General features: G+C 40.8%; 2 protein-coding genes across 2 annotated transcripts; one reads left to right on the top strand and one right to left on the bottom strand.

Moving 5' to 3' along the window:
• Nucleotides 1-3,784: 3,784 nt before the first annotated feature.
• Nucleotides 3,785-4,834, top strand: LOC117140375. Its single transcript, XM_033303240.1, has 2 exons — nucleotides 3,785-3,840; nucleotides 3,899-4,834. The coding sequence occupies exon 2, from the start codon at nucleotides 3,947-3,949 to the stop codon at nucleotides 4,685-4,687; it is 741 nt and encodes a 246-aa protein (XP_033159131.1). The 5' UTR covers nucleotides 3,785-3,840; nucleotides 3,899-3,946; the 3' UTR covers nucleotides 4,688-4,834.
• A 2,251-nt stretch (nucleotides 4,835-7,085) lies between these two features.
• On the bottom strand, nucleotides 7,086-13,569 carry LOC117140372. Its single transcript, XM_033303237.1, has 3 exons — nucleotides 13,272-13,569; nucleotides 12,606-12,906; nucleotides 7,086-8,738 (listed from the first exon to the last, which is right to left on the bottom strand). The coding sequence occupies exons 1-3, from the start codon at nucleotides 13,423-13,425 to the stop codon at nucleotides 7,877-7,879; spliced, it is 1,317 nt and encodes a 438-aa protein (XP_033159128.1). The 5' UTR covers nucleotides 13,426-13,569; the 3' UTR covers nucleotides 7,086-7,876.
• Between the last annotated feature and the right edge of the window lie 5,246 nt (nucleotides 13,570-18,815).

Below are 18,815 nucleotides of genomic sequence, written 5' to 3'. Positions count from 1 at the left end.
AGCAGGCTCTTTCTAGTTCTTTAAGAAAAAAATTATTTTAGATCTTAAAATCAAAAAAGGGAAAAATCTTGTCTTCGTAACAGTTTTACGTTAACACTAGTATGGCTATATTTTAATTTTTTTAAAGGGGTTTGCAATCAGTTTTAATTTTATAATACATTTTGATTGATGTATTAGTGGATATGACTGGACGCTTACAGGTGATTTAGAATTGTGCTCTACATGTCACCCGTGATGTAGAAGCATACAAAAATCAAATAAGCCCATAAGCCCTCCTGAAAGCCCATCGAAGAACAAGACTTACGCACAACAGAAGGCCCCTTATTTCACCCAAATCTCATATAGTATTCCTGTTCATCCGCTTACAACGAATGCAACGCGACATTTGCTGCTCAGAACCGCGGATCAACGTTCCTTGGTTTTCCGGTTCACCATTACCTAAAGGGCTGGCAGCAGCATCCTTGTGCTCCCGATTGAAGTACTAGTAGATTATGGAGTCCGGAAACAGCAATCAATTGCTCGCAACAATGCAAAATCTTTTGGATACATGAATTTGGTTAGTATGTTTTACTATGGCGCCCTGTGGGGCTACTCCGATGTGCAAACATGAAAATTAACGAGGGCTCTGGGAAAGACGCTTGGTATTGATTACAAGAGGCGATTTTTCCTCTTGTTGCTCAGTTTGTGTACTAATGCTGCATGCCACAATCTGGCTGGCACTTTCCACAATCAATATAAATTTTCTTTTAAGTAACTTGCGTATATTAACGAATACTACTTATATGTTCTTCGTTGCGCACCGTGATAAGTACATCTTTTAAAAGGACTATATTTGTCAATTTGTATGTCGATATGTATCATTTAATATTTATCTCCAACCGTCCAGTCACATATATTATCTACCAAAATAAGTGTGTAGTGTTTAGGCGTTTTTTAATGAATATGTACATAGTATTTTTCATACAGCATACTGGGTATATCACTTTAAAATTAAAAAGCCTTTAGAAATAGATGGCGAACAACGATATTCTACGGTGGCGCCCCCTGTCAAAAAGCCACCTAGCGTTGGATATTTAATCGGGGTTTCGATCATTTCCATGCCTCATCTCTAATGAAAACTAACGTAGCTTATCCTCTCTTTTCTCACGGGCCCAATCGTAAACAGTAACATTAAGTCAGTAAACAAATTCGACACGCCAACAGCACTATTGCCGGAATCGAATAAAGACACCCACAAACGTAGAACGTGTACTAGCATCCAGACTCGTGAATCACCCCAGTTTCAGTTAGTACACAGCCTAAATCGCAGATTATTAACACTCACTGTCTGTCTATCGCATATCTATCAATCTATGCTTCTTATATATAAATCTATTAACACGGTTAGGGAACAAAGCTCGCAAGTACATTCCATCATGTTATACCCGTTACTCGTAAGGTAAAAGGGTATACTAGAGACGTTGAAAAGTATGCAACAGGCAGAAGGAACCGTTTCCTACTATATAAAGTATATATATTCTTGATCAGAATCAATAGCCGAGTCGATCTGAACATGGCTGTCTGACCGTTTGAACTACTCGATCTCAGGATCTCAGGAACTATAAAAGCTAGAAAGTTGTGTAGGTAGAGTAGTAGTAGAGACATAGACGCAGTGCAAGTTTTATGACCCATGTTGCCACGCCCACAAACCGCAAAACATTTTTGGAAAAGTTTTTGATATTTTTACTCTTACGCCCACAAGCCGTCCGAAACTTCCACACAGACACTTTTGAAAAATGTTCAAATTTTTCTTCGTTTTATTGTTTGTCTTGCCAAATTCTATCGGTGAGCCCAAAACACTTTGTCCACGATCTCCATATACCTACAATACGCGGAAAACGGGCACACCGACACATTTGAATAATCTTTACATTTTTTCCTATTTTATTCCCCAATATCTATTGATATAACAGAAAAATTATGAAATTTCGCGTTCGCATTTCCACTATCTGAATAACGATAATCTGATAGTCGGGCAAGTCGACTATATCCTTTTCTCTTGTTTTATTTGGCATTTACTAAATAGTAAGTTCAAAGAAATGCTTAACGAAATCCAAATCTGGGCCAACACTTCCTGTGCAACCCATCATCTTACAATAACATAGATATATAACGCATTTCTTTCCTTAAAATTTTTGACATGATATTCGATAGGCGACCCACATTTAAACCAAATTGCAATGAACCCCGAATAAATCTCAATAGCAGAATAAGCATTATTAAATTCCTAACATCTATGCTTCACACCATAACACGTATTAAAGCGATAAGATGATATCCAAAATTGAATACGGACTCCCTATATTTGGCTTGTGCGCCCTACCCAACTTAAAAAAAAATGGCAGCTCCCTAGCATGCTGCCGTTAGGCGCAGCACTTAAACTAATACCAAAGCTCATTTGCTCAACGAACTCTATCCTTCACAAGGACTTTCAAATTGCCTTGCCTTGAAACACACAATTACTACAGCTACTCATAGCTACCCATAAATCCGCCGATCGGAAATGGTTTTACACGGACGGCTCAAAGTCCGACGCATCGACTACCTTTGCAGTAGTAGACGAAGGCGTATCAATTGTTCCGTGGGGTCATCTTCCTCACTACTCCTCGGTTTTTACCGCCATCATTTAGGCAAGTAAATTGGCTCTTGAACTTAAGGGAGACATATCATCTGCAGTGACAGTCTGTCCACCCTGCAAGGAATCCAAAACTTATACAACAACAACAACCTTTTTGTGCGAAAATCGTCACCTGTGAATAAAATATATTAGCAACATTTAGCTATTACGGGTCCCAGAATATAGGAAATCAATGGAAATGAGTTAGTCGACAAAGCCGCAAAGCTTGCCGGTCGGGACCGTGCCCTACAATTATACCTGGAGTGGAACAGGACATCTGGAAAAACTCAAAAAGATATTGCTCGACATCGAATTGGAAAACTGGTCATCCTTTAACCACTGGTATAAGCAATTCAGCCCCGACAAAAAATCAATCTCCCTACATCGTGCAACAGAAGGAAATGAGCCATCCTTACTCGTTTAAAAACCGGACTCACAAACTTTAGACATAGGTACGTTCTCAACGGCGAAAGGAGGCCCAATTGTTCCTACTGCGGAGACGAACTATCAGTCAAACATAAATAGATACATGCAGTAGATACATGTCTGTCCGTCCGTATGAACGTCGAGATCTCAGGAACTATAAAATTTGGAAGGTTTGGATTAAGCATGTTTTTGACCTACGTTGCCACGCCCACTCCTACGCGAAAAACCGCCCAAAACTGCCACTTTTGAAAAATTTGTGGATGCTTTTTATAATTTTGTTGCTTTACTTTGGAGTATTTAGGTATTTAATAACATTAAACAATATATAATATTATTTATGTATTAATTAGGTTTATTTGATGTTCATTTATAAAATTTGTATACCCGTTACTCCTAGAGTAGAAGGGTATACTAGTTTCGTTGAAAAGTATGTAACAGGTAGAAGAAAGCGTTTCCGACTATATAATATATATATATATTCTTGATCAGGATCAATAGCCGAGTTGAGATTCAACATACAGATTTAAGAGTCAAAGGCGCAGCGCAAGTTCGTTGACCCATGTTGCCACGCCCACTCTAACGCACACAAACCCCCCAGAACTGACAAGCCGACACTTTTGAAAAATTATGTGTTTTTTTTCATAATTTTATTAGCCTTGTAAATTTCCTACTCTAAAAATATAAACAAATAATGGCGTCAGTCACTAGCAATGCTACATCATAATACTATTCTAAAATTGATATACGGAATACGTTCAGTAAGTATTCTACTCTGAATTTCACTGTCAAAATAAAATTGCTTATTTATTTTCTTAGCTTTATTGGAAAATATAAAGCGTACATTTTCAGAAGTCTGCACAGATTATGGGCAGTAATAATAATGAAGACCAAAATGTCGCTGTATCCGGATGGACACAATCCAGTTCGCCGGAATTCACTGAAGAGGGGCGACTTTACACCAAACTTGACTCGCAAGGCCGGATGATAAGCAGGACTATGACGCCATATGAGTGTCAGCTCGAGGGCGAAGTGGAGCAGTTGCAAGAGGCGCTTTTTAAAATCTCGTCCCATTACGCCAAAGTTCAGTTCGGACTGCGGCAAATATCCTTGGCTTCAGGTTCCGAGCGGGACAATCTGTTGAAAGATTTGGAGCGATTAACAGCAAAAGGACTAGATGCGACTGGTGCCATGCGGGACGGAAAGTTCTCCATGCCAGCCAAACTGCGTGTGAAGCAAGACAAGATTCTCTGCCAACTGCGTGGAAGTCTCGGAGACTTAGTCGGAGCAACTGGAGTCTGCCTTCACGCAAATCATTCCCAGGCCACAAAAAGATCTCTAAAGATTTCTACAGATTCTTCCAATAAGACTCCACACAGCAAAGGCGTCGGCCCGGGATGTGGCATAAGCCGAAGATGTATTAGCCATGCGACGGAAGACAGCAAACCTGCCACTGGATACATGAAACGCTGTGGTGATTTAAGTACAGAAAGCAGGATACACCTTTACCATGCCAAGTCAGCCACTTATTCGAAGATTTGCGGTAATAGTAAAAGAATGGAAGATGGAAAAACTCGTACAAACAATAATTATTTGGAGCTGTTATAGTCGAATAATATTAAATTTGGCAAAAAGATTAAAAGCAAAAAAGTAACTGCACGATATCAAATAAAAAGGGGATAAAGACGAATAACAGCGCGGAATCTTCGCAAATGAGAAGACGACGATTTTAAGAAATGAAAAGTTAAATTTATATTTTTTACCAAATAAAATAATGTTTAATACATAATTATTTCGTTTTATTATTAAGATTTTACACTTTTATTATCGAGATATCCTCGAGTTTCTCGGCAATCAGATACCCGTTGCCCGTATGCCAAATAGAAGCAAAAGAGAATGCTTTAGTCTAGTTCCCCGACTATCAGATACCCACTACTCAGCTGTTTGAAGGGCGAACAACAATTTTCATCGTTTTTCTGGCATAGAAACTGGAGACAAAATGGAAAAATATAAAATATTTGTTCAAAATTGTGGCCGTTTTGTAGGTGTTAAAAGGGGCGTGGACCAAATGTACCGATAGAAATCGGCAAGACAAACAATAAACCGATAAAAGTTTTAAAAGGCGCGGCAGTTTTGGGAGATTTGTAGTCGTAAGAGTGGGCATGAGGAAAATTGTTTTGACAAATCAATAAAAATTAACTAGGCTAATAAGAAAATGAAAAAATATCAAAACATTTTCAAAAAGTGGCATGCTAAAGGGGCGTGGTAGTTTTTGCCGGCTTGTGGGCGTTCGAGTGGCAACATTTGAAATTAAGCTTGCGCTTTCACTGGAATCCGCATGTTTAATCTCAACCCGATAGCTTTATTAGTTCCTGAGACTAGTTCCGAGGCGTTCATACGGACCGATTGGTCAGTTCGATTCGGCTATTGATCCTGATAAATAATATATAAATAAACATATGTCGCAGCGTTGGCATTTTCTTGCGCCTGATCTTCCATATTGGCAAATAAACTTTTCGAGTGAAGCGAATTCCAACCGGCGTGCGCGATCGTCTGTATGCAACTGACCGTATTTTCTACGCATCGATCTATCCTTTACACACGCTAGCTGGACTACACTTGGCGACAGCGCGACAACGCCGTCGCCTCACTCGTAACGGTACTTTGGCGCCAGTCATATTCTACGTTGTAGTCAAATTCTAAGAATGTCCTCACAATATACCAACCTCATTGCTCAGCTGCGTCTTGCAAGCACAGTGGTCAAACCATGCTAATAATATGACAGACACGTACAGTGGTCAAAATACATTCGTAATGCGACACATACATATAAATATAGGTACATACATGAAGGACATGAAGTACAAACGTGAAGGATACAACTATATACATATATGTTATATTCTTAATAAGTATCAAGAAACGAGTGGTAATAGCCAAACCCGTCCGTAAATCTGCCGTTCTGCTGCAGAAACTAGTCTTAGTTGTAAAGCTTTCTGCAAACAACTTTTTCAAAAGTATTTTCTATTTCGGGCACTATATATGTAAGTCGCAGCGGGCCGGATCGGACACCTATATCTGCCAAACTGGGGCAAATTTAAGTGTCAGTCAAACGAAAATGTTGGCTCTTTAAAATTTTAGACAGGGTCATTGAACCCGCTTCTTTTAGCAACAGAGGTGCCAACGCAGGCAGCATCCCATCCCTTAGGGGCACTGCATTACGGCCTTCAATGAATCCATTCAGCTATTATTGCGTTGAAAAACCAGTTTTGGGCTAGGGCTGAATTTTGGCATCTTCTGCGCGTGCGCAACGCTATTTTTGCGGGGTTTGAGGTAGCTAGATACCTTGGCCAGGCCGAATCTCTTGATAGGGGTTGCTGACTGAAGGTTTCGATGTGGCTATGTACTTATCCAAATAAATTTTTCGGTCATATGCAGCGATACCCAGGCTCGGTTCGCCGTTTTTTTGGCTTGGCTTGCCCACATCTGCTTACCATGGTATTTATACGCTGCTCTAGTCTTTTGTTCCTTTGTTCTTTGCCTATGCGTCTTCTGTAATGAATGAATTGGAATTCCTGGCAGGAATGGATGTGTTACAGGCCCAATGTGTGTGCTTGCCATTATAAAATCTATCTATATATTTCTATCTATCTATCAATCTATTTTTAAAACTATTAAGTTCTTCAAGAAAAGTATCATATTCAAATTTTTAGTAGCTTTAAAGATACAAACAAGTTTGAAGATTTAAGCCAACAAGCGGAAAAATGAGCTTTCGCATTAATAATGATTTGTATACCTTTGCAGAAGGTATATTGACATTAGTCAGATGTTTGCAACACAGTACGGCATTTGCAACCGAATAAGTTATAAAGCCAGTCAGTCCTGAATGCCTTAGCAATAATCGCAAAAACAAAATGGATAACAAAGTTTCCTGATATGGCATCGGTATAAATTATTTATTCCTGACTATAAATAATTTCGGTTTAAATTTATAAAAATCGGGAGACTATGTTTATGTTCGGTAGATACGTTTTATTTTTTATATTTAAAGGTACTTTATTAGTCAATACCCATCGAAATACGGACAACTTTTCAAGCCGGTTTATTTCAAAAATTTTGATTTAAATTGGGCTGAATGGCCAAAACATTGTCTACGTCCATCGATATCAAAACATTACTGCCATAGATGGTGTTTTATTCAAAAACGACAAATTGTAAAATTTGTTCTCATTTAGTGTTCAGATATTGTTAATATTCATATCGCTGTATATGAAACTATGAGTAATAGGCTCGCTTTTTTAAGTTAAAAACTTTTCTTTTCTAATTTCTACGTTTTCAACTTAACAAGAAGTTATATTTTAGATTGGCGATATAATCTGGGTAAAATAGTAGGTTATATAAAGAATTGGTTCATGTGATGAGACGTTGGCATGAGTATGAACTACAGTTGATCGACTTAAAACGAAATTAACATTTAAAGCTTAATTAATCTATGTTTCTTATTTAGCTATTTCTTGGTTTACGTCTTTGTGTTGTCTTTTCGTTGAGTTTTGATGATTTTTGTAAATAGGAGCGCAAAAATTCGAGAATGTTTTAGAAAATCATTCATATTCGATTGATCCTTTTGGTATGGCACAGATTTGGCATTGGCAAGTAAATTTGTATTTCTTTAGGAAAGTCATATATAATGGCAAGAAAATTCAGTTATAAGTGCTCTGAGCAGCAACATCATTCCATTATGAACTTTTTGGCTACTATAACTACACCCGTACACTTAGCGCCCTTCTTTGCCGCTGTCTATTTCGTGGACCCTTCGCACTGCTGCACTTGAACCAGTAACAGAAGAATGCGATTCATTAAATTGTCCGCGTCCGAGTCCTCCATGCTGTTAAGCTTGGCTGAAATAAAGCCGCAGAACTTGGAGTTCAAGACCTCACGTACAGTTTGTGGGGGCGGCAGATCCAACCCTCCGCTTGCGACGCCCTGTTGCTGCCGGAGATGGCGGTGCTGCTGCAACATTTGCTCTTCGTAGTCGTCGCCATCCATAACCGCATCGCCGTGGCCGTTTCCTTCCTCCATAACATCTTGATCGACGTTACGGCGGAGCTTGCGGGCCATGACCACATCGTCTACACCAACATTGGGGCTACCGCGTGAGTTGGAATCCAGAATCAGAGGATAGGGGAAATCTGCATCGATGGCATCCAACTCCTCCACTACGTCGGATGCGTGGCCGATATCTTCGTCCCCGCTGCGTATCGAGCTGTCGTCAATGTCCTCATAGCTGTGCTGCAGTGCATTCTGCTCGTTTCTTGTCGAGCTCACCCGACTGTCGTTGTGAGCCTGGTGTTGGTGAGCTGGCAGAGGAAGTGGTCCGCCGCCGGAGCTACTCCCACTGGTGCTACTTCCGGCCCCGCCGCCCACCGAGAGATCCAGCTCCGGCTTCACATAGTAGTCGCAGTAGTAGTGATCGCCGCTCACATTGAGCGAGGAGCACTTTGAGAGATTCAACACTGCGGCGGACTCGTTGAAGGAATTGGACAGCTTCAGGGTCATTGCCTTTCCCCCTGCAGCCAAGCTGTTACTGTTATTGTTGTTGTTGTTATTGTTAATGTGGCCATAGGCTGTCAGGCTAAGATCGGTCGCATGCGAGGCGCCCCTATAATGGAAAGAACATATGTTAGAAGACGAAATTAGTTCACAGGCTAACGGTTTAATTAATTAAATACAACGGCATATAACCGTGATTAGTGATTATGCACATCCATTTCAGAACCGGGTCTTAAATTAAAAGTAGAATGAATACTTTTCTTGGTCTCTCACAAATTTTCTTTATCTCATTTTAAATTATATAAATTACAATAAATGAAAAGATATTATATAATGCTGGCAATAATCATAAGCAAAACGTTGTGCAACAAATTTGAAATGGAATAGTCTGACAGACAATTCAATAAATTCTTAAAACTTGGCTAGGTTGGACATCATGCCATGCCATTCATGTAAAATCAACTAATTAGCTTTTTTATGCGATCGGATAGTGACCCTGATAAAGAAAGCATGTTCGAGTAGATTTTGAGTTCGAAAACACACAAAAATATAATTGTAAAATCCTACTAGAGATGATATGTTTCCTGCGATTCAGCGATTCACATCCCCATTTTTAAATCGTGTCCGTTTAAGGCAATAAGAAACAAGGAATGCATAAACATAAATGTCTTTCAGTGTAGTTTCGCTTCCTGCCTCTCTCCTTACGCGTCTCAAGTTTCAAGAGCATTTTCACAGGCAATGCAGCTGCCTAGGCCGGGTGCTCGAAGAACATCTGAACGTGGCTATTTTGGGCCTCCCCCATACCCATACCCATACCGGAGCTATTTGCCGAATGCAAAGACCTGGCCTAGTAGTCATGGGCAGGGGCGACCTAGAAGACAGGCTTATCACCGCGATCGGCTGCAGGTAGTTGACAATTGTAAAATTTGAAAACTGATACTCGCTCGCCAGCCAAGACCAAGAAACTCGCAGGACTAATCACGTCGAAATACATTTTCACATGTTCCACAATCGGGAATGGCTTTATTTACTTCAATATTTTGGCTTGGTTTCTTTTCGGGGTTTGAATCGCTCAGCTTATCATTATTTGCTTCCGCTCTTGCTCAGGTCCCAAGCCGTTTTCCGAGATTGTTGATGGGTTTTTGTGGTTTGAAATTGTTATCTAAGATCTGTATCACTTGCACTTGGAAACAAATCTATGAATATAATACACCCGGAATTAAATATTCCAATGGTCAGAATGGAGTTTAGATTTTTGCAGACCTACAACTTTTTGTTATGATTGATTAAGCAAGGTCTAGCCCCATGCAAAGGTATTCGAGGGTACTCAATGGTACGAGAATCAAAAGTCAGGCACGGACTACCGCCCACTTTTCTTCTTCCGTGACGCATTGGCTAAAGCATTTCAATTCGAAATACGGCGGACAGTGATTTCAGGGCGTGTGGCGAGATTCGGACTGTGGGGATGACGGACAGCCAAACAATTTCAGCAATTTCGCAGCACATTTGCTTATTAAATCATAAGCGTGACACAGACAGAGCCCAGCAGAACTTTCACACCCAAGTGGCCTCGTGTGTGTGGGTACGAGAGCCCCCATTAAGAGAGGACCGACTGAACGCCGCAACTCGTGGGCCAGGGCAGCCTGAAAGAGGCGTCCAGACCCCGACTCTGGGTCGGAGCAACCCCTTGGCCGGGACGCGGCCGATGCGGCTGGCTAATGGTCGTGGGCATATTTTTAACCCTGGCCGAAGCCAGACCGACCGAGCGATTCGTTCAATTACTCAGCTCACCCATACAGCGATCTCTGCGAGTGTTCGTGGTGCTCATGTGTATGCAGGCAGACTCGCTCATTTTCCCTTACCAGCCAGCCCCTTTCTCGCTCACGAGCTACCAGTCTTTCCCAACTTGGTCCACTCGCAATCCGTATTCTTCTGTGCTGATTGTCATTTTCGTAGTGCTCTCATTAATTTATCGCTCTCTCGGCGCCCTCCCCACCCTCTCCCCACCCTCCGCAGGCACTACTCGATGCGATGGACTTGGGCTTGCGTTTGCAGCTTCCCTCAATTTCGTTTTTGGTTCGAGCAGCGACGATGCTGCGCCGTTGTATAATATTCGCCGCTTGGCGAGATCTGTCTTATGGCTATGGCTGTGGCTATAGCTGCGGCTATAGCTCCGGCTCAAGCGCTGCCCGACTGGCCGGGCCCGTTGAGCTGTCTGTTATCAGCTCACAATAATAAAAATTTAAATATATACACACACCATGGGTGAGTGTGCGCGGGCATGTGTCGGGGCCGTCGACTGCTTGTTGCCCATGTGGGTACAGTCAATTGAAAGGAAATGGCCTTATTTCATATAAATATGTACATAAAGTACACACACTCGCACACACCCGCAGCTCGAGCACGGCTCCATATGAGCCAGAACATTGGACGGGGCAGACTCTCGACTGAGACCATTTGCGGGTCTCTGGCCCGGTCATTCCTTTGTTCGGATTGGTTTTTTCCACATTACCGCTCCTTAGTGTCCATATGCCCCTTTGCCATGTTTTTGCTATTCTCTTTCGCTGGGCAGATGTTTTCTCAGACACGGTGCCGAGATTTGTTCGAATCGTTGGGCGTTTATGCAAATCGACTGGGCTAAGGGATGAGTGTTGTGTGAAGGCTCGAATGGAAGTGGAATTTCGTAGTTGCGGTTCGAATAACTTTATGTTTAAGTTATCACATGATTTTTATGTGACAATTATACTGTTGTCATCTGTTAATCGTTCGTGCATAATCGTCATTTGTGTGAGTGAGTGCTGACCTATTCGATCTAAACATATTTCCGAATTCTGAATTTATTTGAATTGTCAGATCTTTGCGAAGTCCGTGACACTGAATATGCACTGGTCCTTCCACGATTTTCCAAATTTATTGACATATTTCGTCCAACATTAGATCTAAGCCATGACTCACAAACACTTCTCAGTGTACATAAGCTGAAGTGGCTACTCGCATGAAATGATAAGATTCTTGGAATTTCCTGCAATAATTTTTGATTGAGCCCAGCTAAACAACAAGGTTCGCTTGACTGACTACTGACAAGCGCACATATTTTTGGGGGGGCAGATTTGGGAAAACCTTTTCCAGACACAGGACTGCAAAGCATACAATATCTTCGACCAATGTAAAAGATCGGTGGAAAGGTGAGTCACATTATTATTGTGCATAAGTTAGCTAGTCTTCAAACTGATGCATGTATTTGTTTCGCATGAATCAAGCCGTGCCTGACAAACTCAATCACAAAAACCGAAAACTGTTATTCACGACTCAAGCTGAACTTTGACCGTTGTTCGATGGTTGTTTGGTTAGCGGCTTATCAAACTCATTGTAATATAAGTAGCCAAATGTACTCCTGACACAATTAATGTTCAGAGTGTAAGGCGATATTTTTTAGCAAAGTAATATTGAAGAAATTTAGTCTTAAAGGTGCCTCACTTTGAGAAATTAAGGTTCTACGTTTTAGATTGGTTTTGGTATCGATCTCCAAAACGCAGAGGATTAGAATAATTTTGGGAAAGGTAAACATTGTCTATAAACCCTAAAAAGTTTGAAAGATTAAAAGAAAACTTAGAAATAAGTGCTATATATCTCCACGGTCTGTAATAATTATTCGTAGATATAGCATTTCACACAAAGTGTGTGAAGATATTCGAATATAAGAATGACTCGTATTTATGTCAAGTTTTAAATTGAAGTGTTCCTCTCTCGTATTCTATTATTGTTTTTGCCTTTTTAAAGCCATTTGGATTAAGATCATTTTAATGACATGATTTGTGGTGTGGCCATAATGGGTCAAGCAGAGAATGGAAAATTCATAACGCGTTCTATATCACTGATCAACCCCAGGAGTCGATATTGGCATGAAATTCCCTTGACGGTTTTAAAGAGCATCACCTGGTCACCAGTTCGGTAAAATACTATGCCTTATACTTACTTTCGTTCTCTGATGACATCGCGCAGGAAATCCATGGCCTCATAGAGACTCCACTTGGGCTTAAAGCCGTTGCCCATTAGCTTGACGTGGGCGAGTTCACGGCGGTAGGATTCCCTCAAGGACTTGAAGGCCCGTGCAACGCGACGCCCGGGAGCGTTGAACTCGCGGCCTATGTGCTCCCAGGCTCGGTTCTTTTCTTCTTCGGCGCCCTTGAAGTTCGGGAGGCGGGAGTCCCAGAGAATTGGGTTGTCGTGCACCATTTGGATGAGCTTCAGCTTGTCGGAGGCGTTGCGCCGAACCACTGTTGGGACACAAAGATGAATGCAAATAAATATAGGTTAAGATCAGCATTATTCCCCTTCTAAATAGAAGCGTTCTCGAGTTTTGTCAGTCGAATACTTTAAGAAAGCACGGTACAGGCACAGCAAAACTTCTATAAGTCGAACTTTATTAACCCAAATGTACATATGTACATACGTATGTACGTACACATATATGTATGCACATAGGGTGAACCGAACTATTTGAATAGGCAATGAAGAGATAAAATAAATTCTACTGCTTGTTCGACGTATCGACTTTCGACTGCATTTTGCATAAAAATTGTACATATATACATATGTACGTATGTTTGTATGAATGTGGGGAATAAATCTGTGTACGCACATTTCTTTATCTTCTGAGAGGGCATGGCAGTTGCGGCGGCCAGGGGGTGGGGCTCCAATTTGGGCTTCATGTCAAGAGCGATCGCCGCGGCGGCAGCACTCATGTCCTGCAGCGAGTGGGTGGCGGTGGGCGAACAGCCGCTCACGGGCGCCATCAGAATGTTCTGGAGGATTCGAAGGCTTGAGCTGGCCAGGGCTCCACTGTACTCTTTCGTTCGGACGCGATCGCGGTTGGCTGATAACGAGGCTGCTACCCTCTCACGACCAAGTTTAAACGGCGACTAAAAACCAAGACCAGAAAATAACAACCACCGCGGCAAGCGGGCTGCGCTCAGCCGTCGTCGACGCCGAGCCGGCAGCGCAGTTGGCAGCAAGCCCGCATTCAGAGCCAAAAAATCACGCGCACTCGACATCGACATGAGAGCCAGCTCCAGCTCTTTGCGCTCTCTGTCTCTCTCCGGCCGTGGCTCGCTGCCACCGTTCCCGTTATCTGATCCAGACATATAGGTCTAAAGCGCTCTCCGGGCGCTGCCTAGAGCGCGACTCTCCGGATGGAAACCCCGTTTAATCGCAATCACAAGCCACAGAAAGTAAAAGCAAGCGAAAAGCGGCGTCGCACACACACACACACAACAGGGAGAACGCGCAGAACGAAACAACAGAAAATGTGTGTAATACAAAAATCCGTTGACGCGTTCGCATTTGGTTTTAGCAGAGGAATTGACGAGCGTTCGTACGTACTTGCATACATATGTACTACATGAATGTACCATATACACATGCATGTACATACATATGTACCAAACGACTTGGATAGCGTTTCTTGGCAGAATACGCTGCACTTCGGCCATATCAGCTTCAATTAATATAGGGGGGTCGATTCCCGTATCGGAACAATTTCGAGGAATTTAAGGAATTCATGACTATGTACATACAAATATTGTAAATCTCCAACGCATTAAGCTTTTGGACTAAAATAATAATTATGAGTATACTGGAGTACACACATATATTCCTGATCAGTTCGCATGCAAGTTAGTGCGTTTGCACGCCTACAAAACGGTTCCTTGGTATCCTGCTCTCAGTTGTAAAATATGATTTGATTTTCATTTCATCGAAATTACAAAAAAGTCTCCAAATTCGCAGAGTAACGGATTTCTGATAGTCGAAAGTAATCGACTATGTTAAACATCGTTTTTCCTCTTTTAAATAAATAACAAGAGAGAACGCTCGAGTTCTCCGACCATCAGTTACCTATTACTCAGCTAGTGGAAATGCGAACGGGAAGTTTCAACATTCCTCTGGCATGTCGATAGATGTTGGGAAAAGAATAAAATAAAAATCAGAGAGAATGCTATAGTCGAGTTGCCCGACTATCAGATACCCATTACTGAGCTAGTGAAAGTGAGATAGCGAAATATCATAATTTTTCAGAACCATCGATAGATATTGGAGATTATAATAAGAAAAAATGGGAGGTTTGTGATCGTTAGAGTGGGCGTGGAACAAAGTTTTCGATTGAATTTTACAAGACTTATAAAAATATGAAAAAAGATCAACATAATTTTCAGAGGTGTTGGCCTGACAGCTTTTAATAGAAATTTAAAATTTAAAAAAAACGATTTAAAACTTTTTTTAAAAGTGGTTTGCAAAAAGTTTTTTTGCAAATCAATACAAATTTTCAAGACTAATAAAAATATAAAAAAAAAATATCAAAAAATTTTTTAAAAGTGTGGGCGTGGCAGTTTTGGTCGTGAAAACAAACTGGCGCTGCGTCTATTTTTCTAGAATCTGTACGCTTAATCTTAAACTTATAGCTCTTACAGTTCTTGAGATCTCGTCGTTCATACGGACGGGCAGACAGACGGACAGGCACAGATCGACTCCGGCTATTGGCCTGATCTTATACATATATACTTTCTTCCTCTACATAGTTTTTAACGAATCTAATATGCCAGTTTATACTACGAGTAACTGGAACATAATACTGGAAGATAAATAATTTTTTGTCGAATTTACGATATAATGCCCAAATTTGTGGTTACATGCAAAGATGGCTAAATATACTGAGCGGCTGCTTGTCTTAAAGATTTATAATTTTTTTCCAGGGGGCCTGGCCATAGCTGAAGCAATGAATAGTTGAAGAAGGGTGGGTTAGTCTTCTACCACAGTGTGTTTTTGTGGACTCCGCCCGTCGTTGGCTGCCTTCGTTCGCTGCAGTTGTAGAGTCGAAGTTCAGTTCATTATCGTATTTCCCCGTTTAGAGAATTTACAAATGAACATTTGGATCACACATGTTGGTCTTGCCAAGGAGCGACAGGGAGGAACCGAGAGTGTTAGAGTGAGAATGCGTCCGAGGGAATGCGTGTGTGTGAGTTGCTGCACAGATAAGGCCGTCCGAGGTTGCCTATTTTGTCCCCCGATCATTTAAGCCGCTGAAATCCAGTAACTGCAATCGACAACCGCGTCGGTAGGGAAGCAAATGGCGAACCGAGAGCCAGAGAAAAATGAAAACGCTTTGTCTGTACGTAATTTATGCCTAATGAACTATTTCCGGCCAAGTGTCAATTAATGTATTCTGTTTTGGGACAGCACAACGTGCCCGCACAACCGTTGTCACGATCATTTTTCTGGCAAAACTCTGCGATCTCCGCCCTATATCAGCTTCCCCACCCCCTTCACCAAGGCAATAGCTTGCTTCCGCTGCTGTCTTTCCTTATCCACAGCTACATGCATATGTATCTGGCCAGATCTGAAGATTGCCTGACCTATTGGACCGTTTGTTCGCAGAGCGCAAGGGTATACAAGGTTAGTTGATCCAGAATTTACTTACATACACACAAACTTGACCTAGACCTGATGTCTGGATTCCATCAAATCGAAATAGACGAAAGGACAACAAATATAACATCATTCTCAACTTCTTCAGGTGAATACCGCTACACGCGATTTCTATTTGGTTCAAAAATAGCACTGAATTCCTTCCGAAGAATGATTGCACTTGGACCAAAGACACTAGAATTATTCTAGTGTCTTTGCTTGCACTAACTGGCTTACTACCTTCGCTTTTCTATTTATTGATGATTTAGTGGAAATCGGATGTTTTGAAAAGCATATGCTAAAGAACTTAACCAACTTTAGAGCTATTTCAAAAATTTCTTACATACAAATTGGAAAAATTTAAAAACACCCATTTATTCTTAAGCTTATTAAGTGAAAAATTAGATTTTAAATTGAAACATGTTGAAATAAGTGCACCTTAAGCCTTCGTGATATGAACACAACATTGGCTTTGGTACATTTTTTATCGGTAATTTCTCAGCGCAATTTGAAAAACTGACACTCAAAACAAAAGCTTGGGACGGAAAAAAGAAGTCCAACGATCGTATTCTAAGGAACTTAGCTCCGTTAACCGATTTAAAACTGCTAAAGATATAAGATTCGAGTCGACTCGAAGGTCTGCAAGATTAGATTAGATTGTGGCCTCAGTATTTAAAATAGTTTCGAAAACTTTATTCATTGAGATTTTTGTTGAAAATAAAGAGGACCTTGTCTTGTCCAGGTCCACACTTTTGAAACATGTTTCGATTTGTTTCGTTTTATTATTTTTTCCCCCTTTACTCGTTGGCACTAGCTGAGTAAAGGGTATCTGATAGTCGGAGAACTCGACTATAGCTTTCTCTCTTGTTAAGAAGTGTTTCCGTGATAATTTTTTGCAGTTTGTGGCGAAAATGTCTTTGGCTTATCGATAGAAATTAAAAAACAAATGATTAAATCACGAACAAACGCTCTGGTAGATGAACGGAGGGACGAATATGTCAAGATTTTAGTTTTGATTTCATCTTAAAATTAAACCTAAATTAAGTTTTACAGGGCAAAATGGCACTTAACTGTAAAAAAAAGTTTGCCAACACTTACATTTTTAAGTATTTGTTGATATAGTATAAATTGTGGTTAACGGCCTATCTTTCGCCTCGGGTCACTTATCAGAATGTGTAATCGCTATTTAATGCAAATAATGTATTGGCTGTAAGTAGAAAGCTGATAAATATTGACTCAGGTCAAAATGTGAGAACAGAGAGACTTTTTCAGAGAATGAGCATATGTACGTAATAAAATGAACGATGGTAACTGTATTATCTTCGCCTTAGTAACCATTCGATAAGACCGAAATCAAACCCTCAATTGGGCGTATTTCAGAAACGAGCCTCACCCAAATCGACTCAAAGCGGCCATAAAATTAATAAACGCTATCAAGCGCTTGAGTTTTCTGATGGGGGATCGCGAAGTGTCAACAGCATGGGTAGCAATCCAGACCATTTGAGATCGATTTTGACCAAATTTTTCTGATGAACCAATAGACTGAGACGCCGCAAATAACAGCGGCATAGATACAGAAATTCCCAAGGGGACAGGAATACACATTCGGTTTGGACCCCTGGCAATTCAAGCAAAACGAGCCCAAAGCCAATACCAAATCTGAATTCAAGTCGAGACTGAATCGATATCTGAATTGAAGCTGATCGGACTCGGGCGAAAAGTCAGTTGCCGTAAAATACTTTGTTGTTATTGCAGCCCGCTCGGCGGAATATTTAAATTTTGACCCAACCCCATTCCAATTTGTGTCGTAATATTCAGCTGTGTGTGCCTTTCAGTTTCAGTCTGGTCGAGCGCTGATTTTCATTCTTTTTTGACTGTTTCCTTTTTCCAGTCTCTTGGGGTCAATACAACCGCATATCTTTGAACAACCAATGAAGTGTTGATCAATGACGTGGCAGTGTCGACAATGCGAGAAGGGACACTTTAGTCGCGTGCTCTTACTACTAGTTAGTTGTTACTCACTTGCTCAATTTTAAAGCAAGTCTAATTCCTCAACTATTTGATACCCGTTAGTGACCTCAAGTTCGCGCGAGGTATATTGAGGCTTGCAAATAACAAAGCAACTGTTTAACACTTGGGCTTCGGCTAATTAATTTATTGCTTGCGATCATTTAACGTCATTGATCGTGGTAGGTCTTAAAATACTAATTCTGCGGTCGTTGGAATGAGCGAAAAATTATTTTTGCCATATCGATAGAAACTACCAATACAAATTGGTAAATAATAAAAATACAATGTTTCCAAAAGTGCGTGCAAGAAAGTTTTCGGCGTTATATAAGCGCTTCAAAAATGCGCCAAAGGAAGTTATTGTACTTTATTATTATTGTGACTTAAGATGCTAATACCTTATTAATCCGATATTAAGAATTTTTGCACCGAAATGGCCATATTAAACAAAAAACCGTTCAAGCATTTGTGCATAATAATAATAATATTATACTTAAGCTACAAATACTTAGGACTTATGGGCGCCGTTGCACTTTTGCGTCATGATCTTTATTGTTCGAAACAATGAAGAATAATACCTTAAGATATAGGTGGCGTCATGTGATATTCTACATAAAAATTTACACACATACGTATTTATCACTGCGGAAGACAGTTTATATTTACTGATATGATAGGGAGGAACGGAAATGTGTTCCGCGAATACTTTCAATATGTT

This window comes from Drosophila mauritiana, chromosome 3L, assembly GCF_004382145.1.
Source record: "Drosophila mauritiana strain mau12 chromosome 3L, ASM438214v1, whole genome shotgun sequence".
Lineage (NCBI taxonomy): Eukaryota > Metazoa > Arthropoda > Insecta > Diptera > Drosophilidae > Drosophila > Drosophila mauritiana.
This window is presented reverse-complemented; position numbering and strand designations above follow the sequence as displayed.

Bases quoted from the DNA above. Each gene is read 5' to 3' on its own strand.
- LOC117140375 (XM_033303240.1), top strand. From the start codon at position 3,947: ATGGGCAGTAATAATAATGAAGACCAAAATGTCGCTGTATCCGGATGG.
- LOC117140372 (XM_033303237.1), bottom strand. From the start codon at position 13,425: ATGGCGCCCGTGAGCGGCTGTTCGCCCACCGCCACCCACTCGCTGCAG. The intron at 12,907-13,271 runs GTGCGTACACAG...GTGTCCCAACAG, and splicing joins CTCTCAGAAGATAAAGAAAT to TGGTTCGGCGCAACGCCTCC. The intron at 8,739-12,605 runs GTAAGTATAAGG...TTTCCATTATAG, and splicing joins GATGTCATCAGAGAACGAAA to GGGCGCCTCGCATGCGACCG.